The 21,421-nt window shown below is 51.3% G+C and overlaps 1 protein-coding gene across 1 annotated transcript; it reads right to left on the reverse strand.

Moving 5' to 3' along the window:
• Positions 1–10,338: 10,338 nt before the first annotated feature.
• LOC138998929 (NUT family member 2G-like) lies at positions 10,339–16,965 on the reverse strand. Its single transcript, XM_070400971.1, is given in 8 exon segments — positions 10,339–10,997; positions 11,000–11,231; positions 11,746–11,862; positions 12,244–12,488; positions 12,950–13,089; positions 13,543–13,671; positions 14,023–14,740; positions 16,950–16,965. Coding segments are annotated over 8 exon segments (2,256 nt in total).
• Between the last annotated feature and the right edge of the window lie 4,456 nt (positions 16,966–21,421).

Genomic DNA, 21,421 nt, shown 5'->3' on the forward strand with positions numbered 1-21,421 from the left:
CCTTTGCAGGAGCGGGGAGGATGTCCTGTATCATAGAGCTCAGTAGAAATAAGTCCTTCCCCTGGCTGTGCTCAACAACTTACTAGGAAAAACATAGTCTATGACTCACTGTGCTAGATGCTTTACATATATGTTCCTATTAACTCTGCAAGGCAGGCATTCCTAGCCCCATGATGCAGATGAACACTAGGCGGTATAATGGCAACAAACTAGAATAGAGACGAACTTTTAGATAGACCAAACAATCTGATGGGAGTTGCTGCACAGTATTGCAAGCACACGGGCCTAAAGCATATAATTTTGTGTACGACAAAGGCCACTCAACTCTGTCTAAGGCTGACAAGAATCAATAAACAAGATGAGGATAAGACCATTGCCCTGTAGCTCAGGAAGCAGGCCTCACGTGTTATACAAAAGTAAAAATATTGTCATGTCAAAATACCAATATGGTGATGAAAAACGAACATTTTTGGTTAACAGTCTAAAAGAATTGAAAAGTTTGAACTTCATATTTCCCAGCATAGGCTAGGGGTTAATGAATAATGGAACTCACTTTATGCATTCAATAAGCTTTAATGCCTATTGTATACTTGCTGCTCCATCAAGCATCAAGCATTGGTGAGGTAAGTTAGACATTGCCCTGCCTTTAGGGAGCCCACGATGTATGGGGAGAAAGAAAGTTCACAGACAATTTGAACATATGACAACTCTGGGTGGTATCAGAGCATGTGAGAAGGGCATCTAACCTGGAGGGGACCAAGCTAAGTGTAGGGAATGATAGTACAAAAGTATGTAAATGGCACAGAGGGTGGCACATGCAACTGCTGGGAGGGTATAAAGAGAGAGGAGGTAGAAGAGGATGCAGTTATGCAGTGCCTTGTTATGACGGGTCGCTTAAGCCATGCCAAGGAGTTTGCATCCTTTGGCCACTGGTATCCATTCCTTCCTTGCTTTGGGAGGAGTTATTTTACCTTGTGTGAGTCTTGGTGGCATTCTTAATTTAAACACCCTTTGCTACCTCAGCAGATGGATGGGCAGTTGACTCAAGCGAAGCCAATTGAAACATCACCAAGTGTGAGAGGGAAAGTAGTTAAGGAGAATATGGAAACATCTTCATTACAGAGAAAGTGATGGGGGTTTCTTTGGGTCATGAAAAGATTGGGAGATTGGATGGAAAGCCAAACCCAGGATAGAGATGATGTGTGATACTTTCCTATAGCCTGGATTATTGTTACTTCATTTCCACATCTCATAACTGGATATAAATACTGTATTTTATTGCCCAGCTGGCGTGGTTCAGTGGTTGAGCATTGACCTATGAACCAGGAGGTCACGGATCCATTCCTAGACAGGGCACATGCCCAGCTTGTGGGGCATGCAGGAGGCAGGGGATTGATGACTCTCTCTCATCATTGATGTTTCTATCTCTCTCCCCATCTCCTTTCCTCTCAATAAAAGTATATATTTAAAAAAATAAAGTAAAGCCCTAACTGGTTTGGCTCAGTGGATAGAGCGTCAGCCTGCAGACTCAAGGGTCCCAGGTTCGATTCCAGTCAAGGGCATGTACCTTGGTTGTAGGCACATCCCCAGTAGGGAGTGTGCAGGAGGCAGCTGATCAATGTTTCTCTCTCATCGATGTTTCCAACTCTATCCCTCTCCCTTACTCTCTATAAAAAATCAATAAAATATATTTTAAAAAATAATAAAGTAAATAAATACTGTATTTTATTCACTGGAAATATGTACTCTATAGTAATTGTAATCATATTTTTTAAAATATTTTATTGATTTCAGAGAGGAAGGGGGAGAGAGAGAGAGAGAGAGAGAAAGAGGGAGAGAAACATTAATGATGAGAGAGAATCATTGATCAGCTGCCTGCAGCACCAGGGATTGAGCCCACAACTCGGTCATGTGTCCTGACTGGGAATAAAACTGTGACCTCCTGATTCATAAGTCAATGCACAAACACTGAGCCACACCAGCTGGTCTGTATTCAGATTTTCTAATCAAAATTTAAATACTTATTGTTTTAAATCAGCACTGTTATGGATGTATACATCATTTCTCTATGGCAGTTTGGATGGGGTGTTCTATTAAAAACTTTTTTGAGTAATATGTGCAAAAACCCTGTCCAATTTCGCTCTTATCCCGTGTTAACATAACAACCTTTTTGAAGTTTCAACCCAATAACAAAAAGGTTTCCAGTAGAAAATGATTTCTGTGTTATTTATGTTAGATGAGAATTCTTCATACCTGGTGGATATCTTGAGACCACACCAAATCACCACCCAACTAGTGCCAGAAAGAAAACACCAAAAGGGTGAAACTGGCAGGCACCAGCCATGCTAAAACAAATCCACTCAGAAGGTCAGGCTCCACATAACAGCTGAGGCTGTAGTGATGACCAGTCTTTATACCCAGTAAACCTGAGGGTCAGTCTCACCGACTGAGGTGCCAACGGCAATCAGGGTGCAACTAGAGCAGGAGAGCACACAGAATCCACTATGGTACATTGTTGGGGCGCCTGCTTGGAAAATCAGGGAGACTGTGCCACTGGACCTCACAGGACACCTATTATATAAGGTCACTCTGCCAAGACTGGGAAACATAGCAGATCTACCCAATACATAGAAACAAACACAGGGAGGCAACCAAAATGAGGAGACAAATATGTCCCAAATGAAAGAACAGGACAAATTCCCAGAAAAGAGCTCAATAAAATGGAGGCAAGCAACTTATGGGACACAGAGTTAAAAACACTGGTTATAAGGATGCTGAATGAACTTAGGGGAAGAACAGATGATCTCAGTGAGAACTTTAACAAAGAGATAGGAAATATACAAAAGGAGATAGAAAGTATAATAAAGAACCAGTCAGAAATGAAGGGAATATACACTGAAATGAAGAATACTGGAGTCAATCAAGAGCAGATTAGATGAAATGGAGGATCGAATCAACGATTTAGAAGTCAAGGTAGTAAAAAATACCCAATTAGAACAGCAAGAAGAAAGGAATCCAAAAAATAAGAGAAAATGGGTAGTTTCACAGGCGTCTGGGACAACATCAAGTGTTGTCCAAAGGTAAGAGAGGGAGACGAGACAGAGCAAGTGATTGAAAATGTACTTGGCAGTAATAGTGATGGAAAACTTCCATAACCTGGTGAAGGAAATAGACATACAAGTCCAGGAAGCACAGAGTCCTAAACAAGATGAACCCGCCCTAGCTGGTTTGGCCCAGTGGATACAGCATCGGCCTGTGGACTGAAGGGTCCTGGGTTTGATTCCAGTAAAGGGCACATGCCCAGGTTGCAGGCTCAATCGCCAGCAGGGGGCATGCAGGACACAGCCAATCAATGATTCTCTCTCATCATTGATGTTTCTATCTCTCTCTTCCTCTCCCTTCCTCTCTGAAATCAATAAAAAAATATATTTTTTAAAAAGGTGAACCCAAAGAGGCCCACACCAAGAAACCTCGTAAATAAAATGGCAAAAGTTAAAGACAAAGAGAGAATATGAAAAGCAGCAAGAGACAAACAGTTTGTTATGTAAAATGGAGCTCCCTCCCATAAGACTGTTAACTGCTTTCCCAACAGAAACTTTGCAGGTCAGAAGGCATTGGCACAAATGTTCAAAGTGATGAAAAGTAAGAACCTTCAACCAAGGTTACTATACTCAGTAAAGCTACCTTTGATAATCAAATGAAAGTTAAAGAGTATGCCAGCCAAGAAAATACTGAAGGAATTACAAGAAATGTTAAAGGGACTTCTTTAAGAAGAAGGAAAATAAAAATATGAATAAGAAAATATCGCAAAAAATATATTCTCATTGACAAAAGAAAACACATAATAAAAGCAGTGGATCAACCAACATTAAAGTTTGTACAAAGGTTAAGATGTAAGAGTAGGGCCCTAACTGGTTTGCTCAGTGGATAGAGCGTCGGCCTGTGGACTGAAGGGTTCCGGGTTCGATTCTGGTCAAGGGCATGTACCTTGGTTGCAGACACATCCCCAGTAGGGGGCGTGCAGGAGGCAGCTGATCGATATTTCTCATCGATGTTTCTAACTCTCTATCCCTCTCCCTTCTTCTCTGTAAAAAATCAATAAAATATATTTTTTTAAAAAAGATGTAAGAGTAGGAAGATCATATGTAAATACAGCAGTAAATTAAGGGACACACACACACACACACACACACACCACATAAACAAGCAGAGGGTGAATAAAAAATGATAGTGGTTTTAGAATGTGTTCAAATTTAAGTGACCATAGGTTGCTATAAACATAACTTGATATATTTGAAGCACATCATAACCACAAACCAGAAATATACAAGAGACATATAAGAAATAAAAAGGAATTGAAGCACAACACTTCAGAAAGTCAACTACATTCAATAGAAGAGAGAAAGAGGATAACAAAGGAACAAGAGAACTACAAGAAAAACCAGAAAACAACTAATAAATGGCAATTACTATATACCTATCATTAATTACTTTAAATGTAAATGGATTAAATGCTCCAATGAAAAGACAAATAGAGAAAGAAGTGGTACATACATACAATGGAATATTGCTTGAACATAAAATAGTGAAATCTTACTATTTGCGACAACATGGATGGACCTATAGCATATTATGCTAAGTAAAATAATTCAGACAGAGAAAGACAAATGCCATAGGATTTAACTTATATGTGGAATCTAAGAAACAAAATAAATGAACAAACAAACAGAAATAAATTCATGGATACAGAGAACAAACAAATAGTTGCCAGATGGGAGGGGGATTTTGGAGGTAGGTGAAAAAGGTGAATGGATTAAGAGGTACAAATTGACATTTAAAAATCAGTCATGGTGATAGAGAGTGAAGCTCAGGGAATATAGTCAATAATCTATAATAATAAAAGCATAATATGCTATTAGACCAGATGTCCTTCCAAACAAAGCTGGGGCTATGAGGGAAGCACAGATCCTGGGTGCCAGAGGGAAGCCAGTGCCAGTAGCCAGGGGAAGGAAGGCCTACTCTTGCATGAATTTCATGCATCGGGCCTCTAATATTGTACTAACTAAACATGGTATCAGGTGAATGCAAGACTCCCCAGGGGAATCACTTTGTAAGTTATATAAATGTCTAACCTCTACGCTATGAAAGTAATATAATATTGAATATCAACTGTAATTGCATATTTTAAAATTGAATTTTTAAAAAAGAACAAAATAAATAGATAATGTTGTCTAAACCACCTAGTCTATGGTATTTTGTATAGCAGCCTGAGCAGATGAAGATGTAGAGAATATGTAAGATGTACATATCTTTGGGGTTGTAGGAGTAGAGACAAGAGAAGATGAGGAAATGCAACACTGAAAAGATAATTCTATGTTCTTGAGTTGATGAAGAATGTATATTGTCAATTAATAAATCAAAAGCAGTCACAAGGAGGATAGACATTTTTTAACCTGAACCTAGTTGCACCTCTTGAAATGGTAAAACGCAAAAGACAATCTTAAAATCAGTTAGCAAGGAAGATGATCACCTACAAAGAAAGCATTATTAAAATGATGGCATAATTTTCAATAGCAACTACATAAAGTATACTAGATGAAAGAATTTTTCAAAGCCCTTGAATGGAAAAATTTAGCATCTACAATTGATTATCCAGTGAAATTATAATTTTAAAAAGTCCAACAACAAATATTATGGTATTTTCAATATATACACACTATGCAAAATTATATATAATTCAAAAATTAAATGAGATCTCATATATAAATTTTATTACCTTGAACTCAGAATGTTGAAAGAAGACCAAGGCAAAATGATATATACAATATGATACTATATATAACCCCCCAAATTATCGTTATATATAATTTTGGTTACACATAGCTATAATAAAACCATAAGCTCTTTTGTACGATGGACATACACCAAGTTGGAATTTTCTCAAAATTAAAAATATAATTAGCATGTGATTCCACAACCCTCTCTTCAAAACAATTCAAAGAAGGATCTCAAAAAATATTTGCAGACTCACATTCATTGCTCCTTTTTTTTTTTAGAATAGCCAAGAGAAACCCAATTCCATTAACAGATGAACAGATAAAGAAAATGTGGTCTGTAAATACCATGAGCCTTGAAAACAGATAAACCACATCACATGTTACAAGGCAAATGAACCTTTGGGACATTATGTTAAGTGAAACAAGCAAGTCACAAAAGAACAAATACTGTGTGATTCCAATCACACGAAGCATCTAAAGTAGTCAAAGTCACAGAAACAGAAGGTAGAAAAGTAGTTGTGCACATCTAAGGGAGGAGGTAATACTACAATACTAGAGGTCCGGTGCATGAATTTTGTGCACAGGTGGGGGGGTCCCCTCAGCCCAGCCTCCACCCTCTCCAATCAGGGAAATCCCTCTCAGAATCTGGGACTGCTGGCTCCTAACTGCTCACCTGCCTGCCTGCCCCCCCGCCAGTCTGATCGCCCCTAACCGCCTCTGCCTGCTGGCCTGGTTGCACCCAACTCCCCCCGCCCCCCCACCCACTGGCCTGGTTGCCCCTGGTTGCCCTCCTATGCTGGCCTGGTTGCCCCCAACTGCCCTCCTTTGCTGGCCTGGTCTCCCCTAAATTCCCTGCCCTGCAGGCCTGGTTGCCCCTCACTGACCACCCTGCTGGCCTAGTCACCAACAACTGACCCCTGCTGGCCTGGTCGCCCCAAACTGCCCTCTCCCCACTGGCCTGGTTGCCCCCAACTGTCCCCCCTGCCAGCCAAGTCCCCCCACACAGCCTACTGTTCAGTTGTTTGGTCGTTCCTCACTAACACCCCTGCTGGCCTGGTTGCCCCATGCAGCCTGCTGCTCGGTCATCCATCTGGTTGTTTCGGTAATGACGGCTCCTGGCATTTTATATGTTAGGATTATTGACTATATTCCCTAATTAGGGAGAATTAGGGTCCAATGTGTACAGAGATCCAATGTTGAAAGATGACAATTTTCTAGAGATCTGTTGCGCAGCAATGTAAATATAATTAACACCACTGAACTGTACACTTAAAAATGGTAAAGATGGATTAAAAAAGGAAGAATCATAGGAATACATTTCCACAATACATGATTGTCAACAGATTTTTAGATATGACACCTAAAAACGAAGGCAACAAAAGAACAAAATAAATAAATTGGGCTTCATCAAAAGTAAAGACTTTTTTCCTTCCAAAGACACTATCAAGAAAGTAAAGGACAGCCCACAAAATGGGAGAATTTAGTGGAAACCTTATCTCTGCAAAGACACTTTTACCTAGAATATATAAAGAACTCTTACAGCTCCATAATAAAAGCCAAACCAACTAAACGTTGGCAAACGATGAGGGCACATTGTTCCATAGAAGATGTACACGTGGCCAGAAGCAGAGGAAAGATGCTCAACATCAGGGAAAGGCAATCTCCATCCGCAATGAGATGCCGCTCCGAGTCACGAGGGTGGTGACAGGTCGGTCCTATGTGACTGGGATTTCCCCAGGATGCCAGGGCTTCCTCCAGGGGATTGATTCCCCGCGGAGAAGGAGGAAGTCTCTGCAGCCAAACCTGCCTGGTGCCTCCCAGGCTGTCCCAGTTCCTGGTGTGGGACCTGCACTCAGTACCCTGACCTTCCCAGGTGCACTTTCCTCACAGAAAAACGGGAAAAGAACTCACTCCCAGGCTCTCTAAGGGAGGAGGTAATATTACAATATTACTCCCCCTTCCACCCATTCGCAGCCCCACCAGAACCTACAAGGAAGAGAAGCAGCAGAGAGCGCTGAGCACACAGGGAGCACCTTCTCCATATGAGCATCGTGATTTCCCCTGAGGAGTGATGGGAGGGCATTGCCTTTTCCACAGATTCTACTTCAGTCACTAGGAGCGCAGTCCTGCTTCCTGCCTTATGCGCTGCCCTCCAGGGTGTCATGTCAAGTTTATTTTCCATTCATTTATTACAAACCCAGTTCATTTTATTTATGTCTGCAGAACTGCCTGTAATAAGTTTGTAATAAAGAAGGTTGGCTGCAGGGAAATATGAAACACTTCTTCCCTTTTCTCCCCATTGCACCTACCGTAGTATTTTCCAAACGCTAATGTGCAAATCTCTCCAGGATTCCACGTACCCCGTGGACTTGGCCTTGCCCACGATTCAAGCAGCAATAGGCCTCCAGTCGGCCCCACTGTGCAGGTTCCAGGGAGATTTCGGGGTTCCCAGGGCTCTGAGGTGGGGGCAGCCCAGGCTCTGCCTCCCCCTGGGAACTGTTCATCCAAACAATGACTCAAAGGCAGAAACAGCAGGCGAGTGAGGACAGGCGCAGAGACACCTGGGGCCAGGTGAGAACCTAATGACAGTGACAGGGCACACAGGGGTGGAGCAAGTGTGTTTCCTTCAAACACAACTCAGTGCGCCTGACACCTTGGAGGAGGGGGAGTGGTTAACCTGTTTCACCACCAAGACCCTGAAAGCAGAGAATTTGCAGGACTAATTCGCACCAGCGACTGAGGGTCCAGGCTCTGGCCGTCACCCACACATTTGCATCCAGGGCCTGCCACCCAGGCAGGGACACATCGGGGCTCATGGGGAGGATGCTCACCCGGGAGGGGAGGCGGCTTCTGGACCAGTCCCACGACACACAGAGTCTGGCACAACCTCCAAGCCCGTTTCTCTGTTTGAGACCCAGCTGGACAGGGAGGGGGCAGCGGCCGGGGAAAGATGGGCCCAGGTGAGAAGTCTCCTCCACAAAGTGCCCAGGAGGCTGGGAGAGTGGGTGCTGCCCGCCACACGGGACAAGGGAAGGCAGCAGAGGACCTGAGGACTGACCTGCGATTTTGTGGGAGGGGGTTAGGGCCCTGACATGAGTCCATTCTCGCCCGAGCTCTTTGTGGGGGCAGCAGAGGGCCAGGCCTCCTTTCACTGCACAGCTTCAGCCCCATCCCATCGCTGCTGCCGGACCACCGCCCGGGGCCACAGCTTTGCATGCTGGGTGGGCTGGGGCCTTGCTTGGGAGCCTCAGCCGTCCCACCCAACCTGAGCCCAGGGAAGGAATCAGACTTGAACTTGGGGAAGAGGCAATGGCCAGGAGGCAGGGGTGAGGGCCAGGGCGTGGCCACATGGGAGCAGAGCTGGGACAGGCAGTTCTGCAGACAGGGGTCTCCTCCTGGCTCAGCTCCGTCCCTCACTGCTGGCACATCTCACTCTTACATCCGTGCCTGGGTCCCTGCTTTGTCTGTGTGGTCGGTAGCAGTGCCCACAGCCGGTAACGGGGCCCTTCCCTCAGCCTGGATCTCAGCTGCCACCAGCCCTGGGGCCACAGGCACCTGGGCCCCTGCCGCCCCTGCTGGTCGAGCTTGTGAAAGGGCCCCACAGGTTGTGATTAGTTTCTGTTTCCCACTCGGATGTAAATCTGCATCAGCATCTATCACACAAGAGTCCAGCCCTGGTTGGGAGGGAAGGGACAGCAGTCGTGGGCGTCCTTGAATCCCCGTTGACCCTGAGCCCCGTCCCCCAGCCACAGCACAGGGGTCCTCCTCCCCCAGCTGGACAGGATCGTCCCACACAGAAATCCCCCAAGGGACTTGGTATCCTCCCCACCCTCTGCCATTCCCCGTGTACCCACCTTTAACAGGCTTGTCGCATTTACTCTCCTGTCACCCCCTTGTTCCAGACTCGCCCCCACCCCCCTCCACTTTCAGTCACCCGCTGAGACAGAGGATGCTCCTCCTGCAGGAGGCCCATGGGGGACAGGTGCCCCTGAGGCCCAGCCTTTCCCTCTCGGGTCAGGCCACAGTCTGGCCTTGGGAGCAGAAGTGGTGGGAGGGGTCCCTGGGGATTGGAGAGCTGTGTGCTCCCAGGAGCAGGAAGAGGTCCCTGTCAATCAGGAGGAGGGACTGAGGGTCCCCTGTGGATGCAGAGCGCCCAGGACCTCCCGCATCCTCCCTTCCTCTCAGGTCCCCTCTCCAAGGAGCAGCGCAGACCCGAGTACAGACACAGCAGCCCCCAGAGCATTTTCAAACAAAATTATCTTTATTCATAACAGACCCACAATGTCCCAAAGGTGCTACTCCTACCCCCACCCCCACCCTCATGGTCCTGTCCTCCCTCCTACCCCTACCCCAGACCCACCCCCACCCTAAGGGTCCTGCCCTCCTTCCTACCCCCACCCCAGGCCCCCACCACCCTAATGGTCCTGCCCTCCCTCCCCAGGCCCAGCCCTACCCTAATGGTCCTCCCCTCCCTCCTACCCCCACCCCATACCCACCCCTGCCCTAAGGGTCCCGCCCTCCCTCCTGCCTCCTACCCTCCCATGTCAGTGGAGCAGCAGGATCAGCCCTGCGATGAGAAGGAGCCCTTGGCTCCTCTCGGGGACAGCCAGGCCCCATGCAGTCCGGGCCCCTCGGGGCGCTGGCAGTGGGGGGCACACCCCTCTGCTCCATCCTGGCTGCAGTGCCGCTTCCTCCCACTCCCTGGGTCAGAGGGGTCACACTTCCTCTTGCGAGGCTGTGAGGAGGGCACCAGCCCCAGAGCCAGTGCTGGCCGCCCACAGACCCCGAGGTCGGCCCCTGGGCGGGGGGTCTTCTCAGCATGGACGGGGCCTCCCCCCAGAGCCCGCTTCTGAGACTTGGACGCTGCAGGTGCAGCTCGGCTGAGGCCTTGTCTCTGAAGGGACTGGGACAGGGCCACACCCCGGGGCCCCCGACCTCCAGGGCAGGCCAGGCCCGAGGCGGAGACAGGACTCAGAGACAGAGCGCAGGGCAGCAGGCGGCCGGGAGAGGCCCAGAGGAAGGCCAGGCTGCAGAGATCCTCGTCCTCCTCACCGGGCCTGTCCGCTGGCCCGCGAGTCTCCCTGACAGGAGAGGCCTCTCTGGGGACTCAGGCCTCCCTGGGGCCCAGTGCACAGTCAGCAGGCCCGTGGCCCTGGGGAGCAGAGAGGGGGCATCGAGCCCGCAGTGGTGGATGCTCCTGACGCCCCACAGAGGCAGCAACGCCTGGGGCCTGGGCCGGTGGGCGCCTGCTGGGCCTTGCCTTTGCTGGTCCTTGAAGTCAGTCTCTGGTGGGCAGGCTTTGTCACTGACCCCCAGCTGGGGGCCACGGTCACGCCTCTGGGCATCTTGGCGGGTCGCAGACTCAGAAGGACTTGAGTCCCACAGGGGAGCACCGTGACTCGGGGGTGCCTGCACGCCCCCCTCCTTGGAGGCCAGGACTCGCTTCTCTACCAGCTGGGAGGAAGAAGGGACAGTGACTGGTGCTGCTCACGTGTGAGGAGGAGGAGCGTGGGTGACGGGACAATGGCACAGGGGGGTGGGGGGGGGGAGGTGACACCGTGACTGGAATCCACCACAGTCATGTGTCTCTCCTCTGTCCCCTGTGCCATATTCCCAGCTTTGTGGCCCCTCCCCTTCTGGGCTCCCACCCCCTCCTCTCTGTAGCCCTCTCCTTTCTGTTGTCCTGCCCTACTCCCACCCAGTACTGGCCCCTCGGCATGCGGTGCCTGTCAGGCAGGGGTGGTGTGGACACAGGCATGTGTGTCCTGGTTCTGGGCTGCTCCCTGCCCTGGTTTACCTGGGTGTGCCCTTCCTGGCTCCCTGAAGGCCTCCCACCCCCGATCAACCTCCCTTCCTCCCTGACTCACTAGGGCCTTTCCCTCCTCTAACTCCCCTGGGGTTCCTGGGTGCTATGGCTCACTTGGGGACCCCCTCCCATCTCCCTAATGTCCACCCTCCCCTGGCTCACCTGGGCAGCAGTGAGCCCTTCTTCCTGCTCCAACTCCTCAGCTAGGGCCAAGGGATCCTGCTGTGTGTCTGGCGAAATTATTTGTTCCATGAATTGGAGGTCAATGACCTCCTCCACCTGGGACAGAAGGAGGCGGCTGTGAGCCCCTTGGCAGGGAGCGAACTGGGAGTCAGCGGGGCCTGGAGCACAAGTGAGAAAGCCAAGACCCACCCGGCCTCCTGCACAGGCGGGTGTTTTACTCCATCATGGTCATCAGGTGCACACACGCTCACACACACGCACATACATGCACATACACACACGGGCACACCCACATGAACACAGCACACACCACACACACACAAAGCGCACACATGCACACAGACACACACACTCTCACGTGCCCAGCTCAGGAACAAAGAGCAGAGCCCAATCCCATCAGCCTGGGAGAACCCGGGTCTGGGTGCTGCAGTGCCACCCTCTGGGATCTTATAGACCCGGAGCTGCCAGCCAGCCCACCTGGGTGACAAAGTCTTCCTGGGAGCACAGCTGGTCCAGGTAGCTCAGGAGATCTTCATCCTGCAGCCACTCCATTTCTTCATCTTGCCATCCTCCACCTGGCGCCCCCATGGGCAGCTCATCCATGATGTCCATGTCCTCTTGCTCGGCCTCAGGGGGCATCCCATTGTGGGACTCGGTCTCCCGGGGCAGCAGGGCTATGTGGGCGCACTGGGCACTCGGTACAGCCTTCCTGGTAGTGCGAGCTGGGCAGAGAGGGAAGAGGAGGGAGCGTGAGGGGATAAAGGTCCCACCTCCGGGGCATGCGATGCTGAGGGCAGTGTTTGGGGCATTAATATGGGTGCTGCTGGGTCGGGCCACCTGAAGCCTGTGATTATGTGAGGGGAGAGGCCAGAGGGGAGGACCCAAGAGAGTCATGTGTGAGGACGTGTGGAGCCACCGAATCTCCAAGGGGCCCCGCAGCCAGCCCGCTTCTCAGCCGACTTCATGTGGGGCCTTTGACAGGGAGCGGGGAGAGGGGATGAGAAAGTGGACCAGGTCCAGACCCCATTCAGACAAAGGGCCGCTGAGGCCCAACTCTCAGGGCTGTTTCCCTTGAAAGACCAAAGCCCCCCTGAAGGCGAAGGGCCCCTGTGGGTGGGACAGTGGCCTGCCCTAGGCCCTGTTGCCTTTGGCCATGGGCTCCCATGGGAACGTGCTGGCCTACCTGGCTGCCCGCCCACCGCTGGGGCTGGGGGCCCCCGAGGATCAGGTCTCGGTGGGGCAGGAAGGGGCTGGGTCTGCACCCCCTTCTTCAACTGCAACTTCTGAAACTGCATCTGCTCCTCCGCCTCAAACTCCATGAACCTGGGGGTGATGGGGGCACAGCTGTGCTGAGAAGGAGGCCCCGGGAGCCCAGAAAGGCAGCAGCGGGTGGGGGGATGGGAGAGCCAGGGCCTTGGGGCTGTCTGGGCCAGGACACTGGGGAGGCAGGAGGCTGGCTGAGCACACTCCTGCACAGCCCCTCTGGCTGGAGTCTGCCCACGGGGCGGGCACCTCCCCCACCCTGTCCTGAGCCTTCATGTCCAGCCCAGGACGGGTCAGGGTCAGAGGAGGGGGAGCTCCCTGGGAGGTGGGACAGAAGCACCTGTGCTCTGAAGCTGAGGGAGAGGCTTCCCCAGGAGAGAAGGGCCTCTGGGCAGCGGGGACCCCGTGCTGAGTGACACCCTCCCACCACCCTCCTCTCTGATGAGACCTCACAGCTGGACCCTGCCCGGCAGTCAGGCTCCCCACCCCCAGCTGTGGGGACCAAGGACTCACTTTTCTGCCATCTCGAAATAGACCCTCCGGTCAAAGTTGCTCTTGTTCTGCCATTCCTGCATGGCCTGCCCTATTCCCTCCTGCAGCGTCATGGTGGGCCTCAGGCGGGACAGGGACCGGAGCGCTGGCCTGTAATGCCTCAGGGTCAATCATGGCTGCAGCCTGGCCTCCACCTGCCTGCCCACCCCAGCTCAGTGGCGCCAGGTTCCCACCCCCACCCGGCAGGACTGAGCACCGGCAGGTGAGGGAAGAGGCGTCTGTGTGCAAAGACAAGCCTTCCAGCTGCTGTTGTCATGGCCTCACATTCACACCAGCCCATGAACCAGGACTGGAGGCTGACCCTACACTCACACCCATCGCTGGGACCCCACCCTCAGACCTGCCCTCCAGCATCCTGGGATTAGCCAGCCTGCAAGTCCCTCCCAGCTCCTCTGATGTGAAAGCTCCAGGCGCGCCCCCTGCCCTGCCCAGTGCACTCACATGAGGAAGCAGCAAAGAGCTCCCGCATCAGGACTCTGGGGAAGGTGCCCCCGGGCCAGGGCCTTGAAGCACTGCCAACGACGGAAGTCCTCATACACACTCTTGGGGTTACAGGCGTCATACGGCGAGGCCTTGGACTGGGAGCCGGCCAGGCTACCCACCCTGGAAGCCGTGTGTGGCCATGGTCCAGGATCCACTCGGGGGACGATGGGGGCCAGCTGGGCAGCTGGTGGTGGAGCTTGAGGAGGAAGGCCGGGACACCAGCCTCCATCGCCAGCCTGGGTGTCCCCAAAAGCCGAGGGGGGCATAATCGCCTCCACCTCAGTGGCTTCCAGGAAGAGGGGTGCAGGACACACAGCACCCCCACAGATGGCACCTGGAGCACTCCCGTTGAGGGGGGCCTGAGTCAGGACAATGGTCTGAGTCTGGGAGGGCTGTGGTCGTCCCCCTTCTGACCTGACCTGGTCCATGATGTTATAAGCCCCAGGCCCAACGGGGCCTTGACCAGCATCTCCTGCCACCAGAGGTGTCCTGGGCAAAGCGGGCAGCACCAGGGGGCGGCCAGGAGGGAATGACGGGGTCTTGAGGGGCGGCAGGTGCTGCTCCCAAGGTGGCCGGTGTGCGGGGCCAGTAGTGGGCGGGGGAAAGGGCTGTGCTGTGAAAGGAGTGATGGGGGCACCGGGCTTCAGGGTCACATCCGCTCCCAGCACTGCAGATGCTGTTGAGACAAAGGAAAGGGTGAAGGGAGGAGGTGAACCAGCAAACAGCACTGAGGCACTCTGTGCCCCCTGTAGCCACTGGGGAATCAGAGCAGTGAGTCTCCCAGGGGAGGGCCATTGGGATGGGCAAACTGCGGAGGTGGCAGATGTCCTCAGGTCATTGTCACGCTCCATTTGGGAATTACTCCACTGGAGAGCTTGCTCCCCAGCGCCAAGGCTCCCTGACCACTGTCTGCGAGAAGAAACGGCCCCAGCCAGCGCTGACCCTGAGAGCCGCCCTAAGGATTCCCTGGCACCGACCCTGCCAGTCTCAGGGCATGGCCCTGGGCAGCAGTCAGCTCTGGGGGAAATGACCCCAGGCAGACCCACTCCTGTAGTGACCGTCTCCAAGGTAAGTTCTAGGCACCCAAAGGGCCTCTGAGAACAGGCCGTGTCTGAAATATCAGGGCCCCATCTGCTCCTCAGTCTTCCCTTTTTTCAACAAAATCGCCCCTTTCTCTCCTGGGTTTGCACAACAACACAGAAACACTTGAGTAATGTCTCTCCACAAGAAGGCACAGGGACCCTGATCTGACCTTTGAACGCACTGACCAGCGTGCACATGTGTGTCAGAACCAACAGTGAACACTCAACACGGGCCAGGTCCTGCCACTCGGCCCCAGCGCTCAGACCAGTGATGGCGAACCTATGACAGGGGTGTCAGAGGTGACACGCGAACTCATTTTTTTCGTTGATTTTTCTTTGTTAAATGGCATTTAAATATATAAAATGAATATCAAAAATATCAATCTTTGTTTTACTATGGTTGCAAATATCAAAAAGTTTCTATATGTGACACGGCACCAGAGTTAAGTTAGGGTTTTCCAAAATGCTGACACTCGGAGCTCAAAAGGTTCGCCATCACTGGCTCAGACTAATGGCCCCTCAGGAGCTTGTCATTTCACAGTCAGCAATGGCTGCAGAGGGTTAGAGAAGAGTCAGGGAATGCGGCAAAGTGGGGCTGTCGGTAGGGTTTCCAGAAACTTCCATAGCTGCTGTCCTGTTAGATGGGTCATGGGACTGCAGACTGTTTGAGGTCCTTCCCCTTCCAGCTCCCAACAGTGGAAAGTGAAGGCCCAGTAGGAAGCAGGTATGAGCCGGTGACAGTGGGACACAGTTGTCTGAACACATGCCCGCTCAGAGGAACTCGAGCAGACCTAGTCCAGGAGAGCAGGCTGCACACTGCGTGCCCCTAATTCCTCAGGACAGGCGGCCTCGGACATTTACTACTGACACAGGCCATGGTCTTCCTGCCCCTGTGCACTCCCCTTCCCCTTTAAAAAAGAATCCGCCTTCACAGATGTACCACGGAACACCACGCAGGCTCCACATCTGTTTTCTGTCCCTGAAGCAGGGACATGGACTATGAGCAAACCCTTCATCTCAAAGGTAAAGGGCAGGGCAGAGGGTGCACCATGAGATGCTCGACAAGAGGAAGTCGGTCTGAAGACCTGGGTGGCCACAGGGGGAACGATTCGGGACAGCTCAGGGAACCGGGCCCTCTCTTGGTGGAAGTTACCCGGCCGCCCTGCCCCTGTGGAATCCAAGCCACCAAGCAGCTCCCTGGGCTGAGGAGGAGCGAGCTCTGGGCCAGAAGCAGGGGAGAAGCTCTGGGCTGCAGCAGTTGGAGGACCTTCCAGCCCAGCCCTCAGGGGGGACATTTCATTGTTGACTTGGCCACAGGCAGCCCCACTGGACAGCTTTCTGGCTAAACCCTCCCATGGCCCCCATTAGCTCTAGTGAACTCAGGTCAAGTCCCTTAGAAAGATACTGCGGGGCAAGCTCCAGGTGCCCCAAGAACAGCACACAGGACTAGGCTTTCCCGTGACCACCCTGTGCCACCCCCACGACATCGCCCACTACTCCCCACACATACATGGGAGTGGCTTGTCTCCCCTCTGGGAAGAAACCACGTGCCTGCTGCCGTCCTTTCTCCACACCCAGGCATTTCCCTGAGCCACCCTGACCCACCTCTAGGAGCCCTCCTGCCAGTGCCCTCACAGGTTCCCATGGGCTCCCAGCCTCCCAGGTGACAGGTGCTTTGAGGTCCAGTGCTCTCTCCCTCCCCTACTTCAGTCAAAGCGTGTTTCCCCAGTGTCACAGTTTAACCCCAAGTTTTGAGGGACATCTCAGTGTTTAAAACATCCCCTCTCCCATCTATAGTCTTACCTCCTACTGAAGCCATCCCCGCAGACTCATTCACCGACCACCGCTGCCTAGTAGCCTCCACAATGAGAAAAGTCAAGTCGAGAATCCAGAGACTGACCTGCTCCAACAGCTGCTCAGCATCCAGTGGAGGGAAGGTTTGGGTTTAAACTGTAGAATGTAGGGCTCCAGACATTCTGCAGCGGGGGAGGGGCCGAGGACCAATGGGCTGGGGTGGGGGTGGGGGGGCATTCCATGGAGGGCTCTGATAGGTAGGCCAGAACCAGCAGTTCCTTTCAAATTTAAAATCACAAATTTAAAGACACACTAGCAGTAATGACCTTCTCTAAGTTCTAGGCACCCAAAGTCCCCTGATGTGCCCTTTCTTTCAGTTCTTGATCCATCACCCTAGTTCTGGGTCCCTCAACCTGCTTCCTATCTGGTCTTGGTTGACTTCAACACAAACTACACTTTCTGAACAAAATTCAGAACGGGCAGCCTGAAGAAATAATGGGAACTTATGGCCACACGGAACCCAGTGTTTGAAATTAGGACTGACCCAGCAGAGGCAGCATGCTCGGTGGCTGTGTGCACATCATTCCTTAGGAAGCAGTCCTGTGGCCCCAAGTGCCGCCCAGTGCTGGGAGCCCTGCAGATGCAGCCGGCCCAGCCTTACAAACCATCCCCTTTGCTCCCGTCCATCAGGGCAAGGCCCTGTAGCCTACAGGGCAAGACCAGACACCACCACTTTTTGTTTCTCAGAGTATGACGTTGTTCAGTGTCTAACTTTTTACGTTTTGTAAGATTTTAAAGTAATGCCTTTGCATAGTTCACAGTCAAATTTTGCAAAATGGAAAATGCAGTGATGTGTCTTTCTCCTGCCTCTTTCCCCTCTTGCAAATGACCAGAACGAAAATCAGATGATTTCAGTTTCTTTTGAAATATGACAAACTCTAGTAAGTTGATTCTGCTACTATATGTTTTATTGCCAACTGAAATTCTGCAATATAATGCAAAAAATGAGGGCGGGCAGGGTGACATTGTTCCCATGCTACCTGCCATGTCAACGGAAACTGGCCCAGACAGTCATGTTTTGATCAATGTTTGCACAACAACCTTGCAACGGAAACATCTGTGAAGCAACATTTATTGAAAACTTCCACTTACTGAATAAATACAGGAGGAACGGGGTCAGGGGCAAGTGTCTCTTAGAGTGTGTCCAGGTCTAAAGTTCTTGGCCGGAATTGTGCAATGCACGCCCGGACTTCTGGGAGGACGGACCTACTTTCTAGAAACCACGGACCTGCAGTCCAAGGGCATGAAGGCACTGGCCCTTCCGAGGACAGTGCTTCAGGCCGGCCTCTCCCAAACTCCGTCCCGAGGGGCAGCCAAGTGCATGGACTGCACCTTTGCAACTTTAAAGTCACAAGTGCTCCCTGCAACGGGCTGGGAGGTTCCTGGGAGGAAGACCTGCAGGAGGCCTCACAGGGCCCCTCCCTCCACTCCTTCCTCTCCTGCAGGGACAGCCTGGGCCCTTCCCAGGGTGCCTCGCGCCAGGGCGCAAGAGCATGCCCACTGGGGGCGGGACTCTGTCCTGCAACTGCTCCCAGCGTCCGTTGGGGCGGTTGGCGCCCACAGGCGCGCGCATGCGCTAACGGCAGGGCGGGTCCCCAACGGCCGCCCAGGCTGCACTCGGGGCCTGGAATGGCGGCCTCTGGAGTCCGTTAGGCAAACAGGGAGGTAAGGGGCGCGTGGCCCCCTCTCCCCTCAGGGCCCCCCTCTTCTCTGTGGTTCTCCCTGTGGGCTCTGTGCCCCGGGTCTGTGCTCAGCCCCCACACCCTCACATATTTCTGTGTTTTCACCGGGAATTGACAGCCACTGGCCGTTGGGGGTCAGTGATGGGGGCCTACACGGCCCAGTGATGCCTGTGAGTCCAACTCGGGGCGTCGGTCTGTGTCCCCCGCTTTCTGAACACCGCGGCTCCCGGCAGTTCTTCCGCCTCTGACAGCGCCTCCGGCTCACGCCGTGTCTGAGGGCGACTGTGGCCACGGGGCGGCCATGCCCGTGTGTGAACGTGCAGGCGGAGCGCTGGTTTTGGAGGGTGTGGAGGTGTATATGCCGGTGAACAGTAGTGTGTGTGCGGTTTGGTGTGGGGTGTGTGGCTGTGTGTTCTCCAAGATGGAAGAGTGAGTTCTGTGGGAATTTGGGAGGGGGTATGTATGCGCAGGTGTGTACGTGGCATGAAGTGTGTTTGGGACATACGTATGGGGACACAGGTGTGCATGTTTGCGGGGCACGGGCTATTCGTGGGTCTGTTCGGGGCTTGTGGAGAGTGTGTGTGTGGAGTGTACTGTGTTCCAGGGCCGTGGCCGGGGAAGGATGTTTGCTGGAGCTCCGTGTTTGCATTTTTCAGTCGGGCCCTAAGGCTCACATGTTTTGGGTACCGAGGGTGTGAGTATTTGAGGGAGAGATGGTTTTTGTGCTTATACAGGGGATAGAGGATGGTATCTATGTATGGGAGGTGTGTGATACGGTTATTTGTTAGTGTTTGTGGATGTGAGAGCTGACTCATTAGCTAGGGGTAACTTGGAATTTGGAAGTTGTTTTATATGTGGTTTCCTGGGGATATAGCTACGTGTCTTGCCCAGGTATACTGGTCTGTGTTTATATCTATGACCAGGTGCATGAATTATCAGTTTGTTCATAAGGTGTATGGGGTTCTTAGATGTACATAAAGTGTATTTCTTTGGAGAATACTAAAGTGTTTCTACATGTATTTGGTAGTAGTTAGCAAGCAGTGGTCTGTATATTCAGAGTGATGCCAGAGAAAACAATGTGTATAGTGTGCTTTTGTTACATACTGAAGAGGCGAGGTGACGAGGTTGTATTCTGGAGAGGTGGCATAATGTATAGTGTTTGAGGGGTCTGTATATTCAGGGCTTGAGAATATTTGCAAGCGTGTGTGTTTCCATAGGTGTGTGGGAATAGTGTATGCATATTAGTGAGAGTTAAGGGATTGTCAGTGCGTTTGTGTTTTGCATGTATCCATCTGAGTGTGTGGGGTGTATATTCGTGAGTGGTTTGTGGGTGTGTGTATTTGGGATTTGTGAGTGTATCAGGAAGCTTAGGGTCCTCTTTGCATCTGTTCCAGAATGTAATGCTTGCGGAATTTGGTGGTATTGCTTGTATGAGTCCTCTCTGTGTGTGAGGTGGGCTTATATGTATTTGATAAGTAGAGGTTGTTTGTCACTCTATGTATTTGAGTTCTTGGAGCTTATGGATGGGCTGTGTGTTCTAGGGAATGTGAGAGTTCACTTTGTGTTTGGAAACAAAGAGACTGTGTAGGTTGTGTGTGTGTGCGTGTGTGTGTGTGTTTGTGTGTGTGTGTGTGTGTTCAGGAATTGTGGAGCGTGTGCATTTTATGGCTGTGGAGTTGCATATGGATCTTTTTTTGGGTGCCACATGAGACAGTTGTCTACTTGTATTTTTAGAGGGTCTGAAGTATTCAGTATTCAGTGTGTATATCTGGGTGGTATGTTGGTTGCCCATGTTTGTATACAGGCCCATGTTGTGTGTGTGTATATATAATTGTAGGTGTAGAATGTGAATATTCCGGATGATTAGGGGTTTGTTTGTAACAACTTAGGTAGTAAGAGGTGGTCTATCTGTATATTCCAGGAGAGTGAGGGTAGAAATGTACATGTGTGTTCATATATGTAAATTCATTTTTGTTTATATATCTGGGTGGGAGTGGAGGTTCCTACGCAGGGTGTAAGTGCATTGTGTGCACATAATCATTTGACAGGGCATGGGGTGTGCTGGAACTGGCTCATACTAGCTTGGGATAGTTGATGGTGCATGTCTCTCTGGGGCTCTGTGTTCATCTAGTGGGTACCTTGAAATTAGGCATGCTGGGAATATTTGTACCAGGTGCTCAGCACAATTGAAGTCTTTCCTGCATCCTCCTGAGAGTGATCAGCATTCACCAGCACCCCACTTGTGTGTGTGTGTCTCAGTGTATGTGCGTGTGAAGCAGGGATATTCAGGCATCAGTGGGCATATGTATGGGAGGCTCTGTGTGAATTGGGAGCGAGGCATCTGGGGCTGCGGGCCTTGCATAGACCATGGTCATTCTGAATCATTGCATTGCTCTTAATCAGGTTGGTCCACTCTTTCGGCCAAAGAATGCCATAAATGTTGGTGATTTCTGGCCCCTCTTCCTACAGATGGATTGGGGGTGTCTGTCCTTTAGGCATGTGGACATTTCTTTATTCTTTAACATTTGTATGATCCTGGCATCTGGGGCCCTAGATGGGTGGGCCTGGTGGACAGATAGCTGTGCAGAACAGAACCTTCACAGGTGTACTTCTGGCCTGACAGGCTACAGTCAGAAGATGGGGGGGCATCCTGGAGGTCAGATGGCAAACTGTTCCCCCTGGCAAACGCCCTAAGAATCAGCTGGGCAGGTACTGGTATTACTGACTCGTACCTGCTGA

This window comes from Myotis yumanensis, unplaced genomic scaffold (assembly GCF_028538775.1).
Source record: "Myotis yumanensis isolate MYYU_CA2020_CCGP unplaced genomic scaffold, mMyoYum1.0.hap1 SCAF_21, whole genome shotgun sequence".
Classification (NCBI taxonomy): Eukaryota; Metazoa; Chordata; class Mammalia; order Chiroptera; family Vespertilionidae; genus Myotis; species Myotis yumanensis.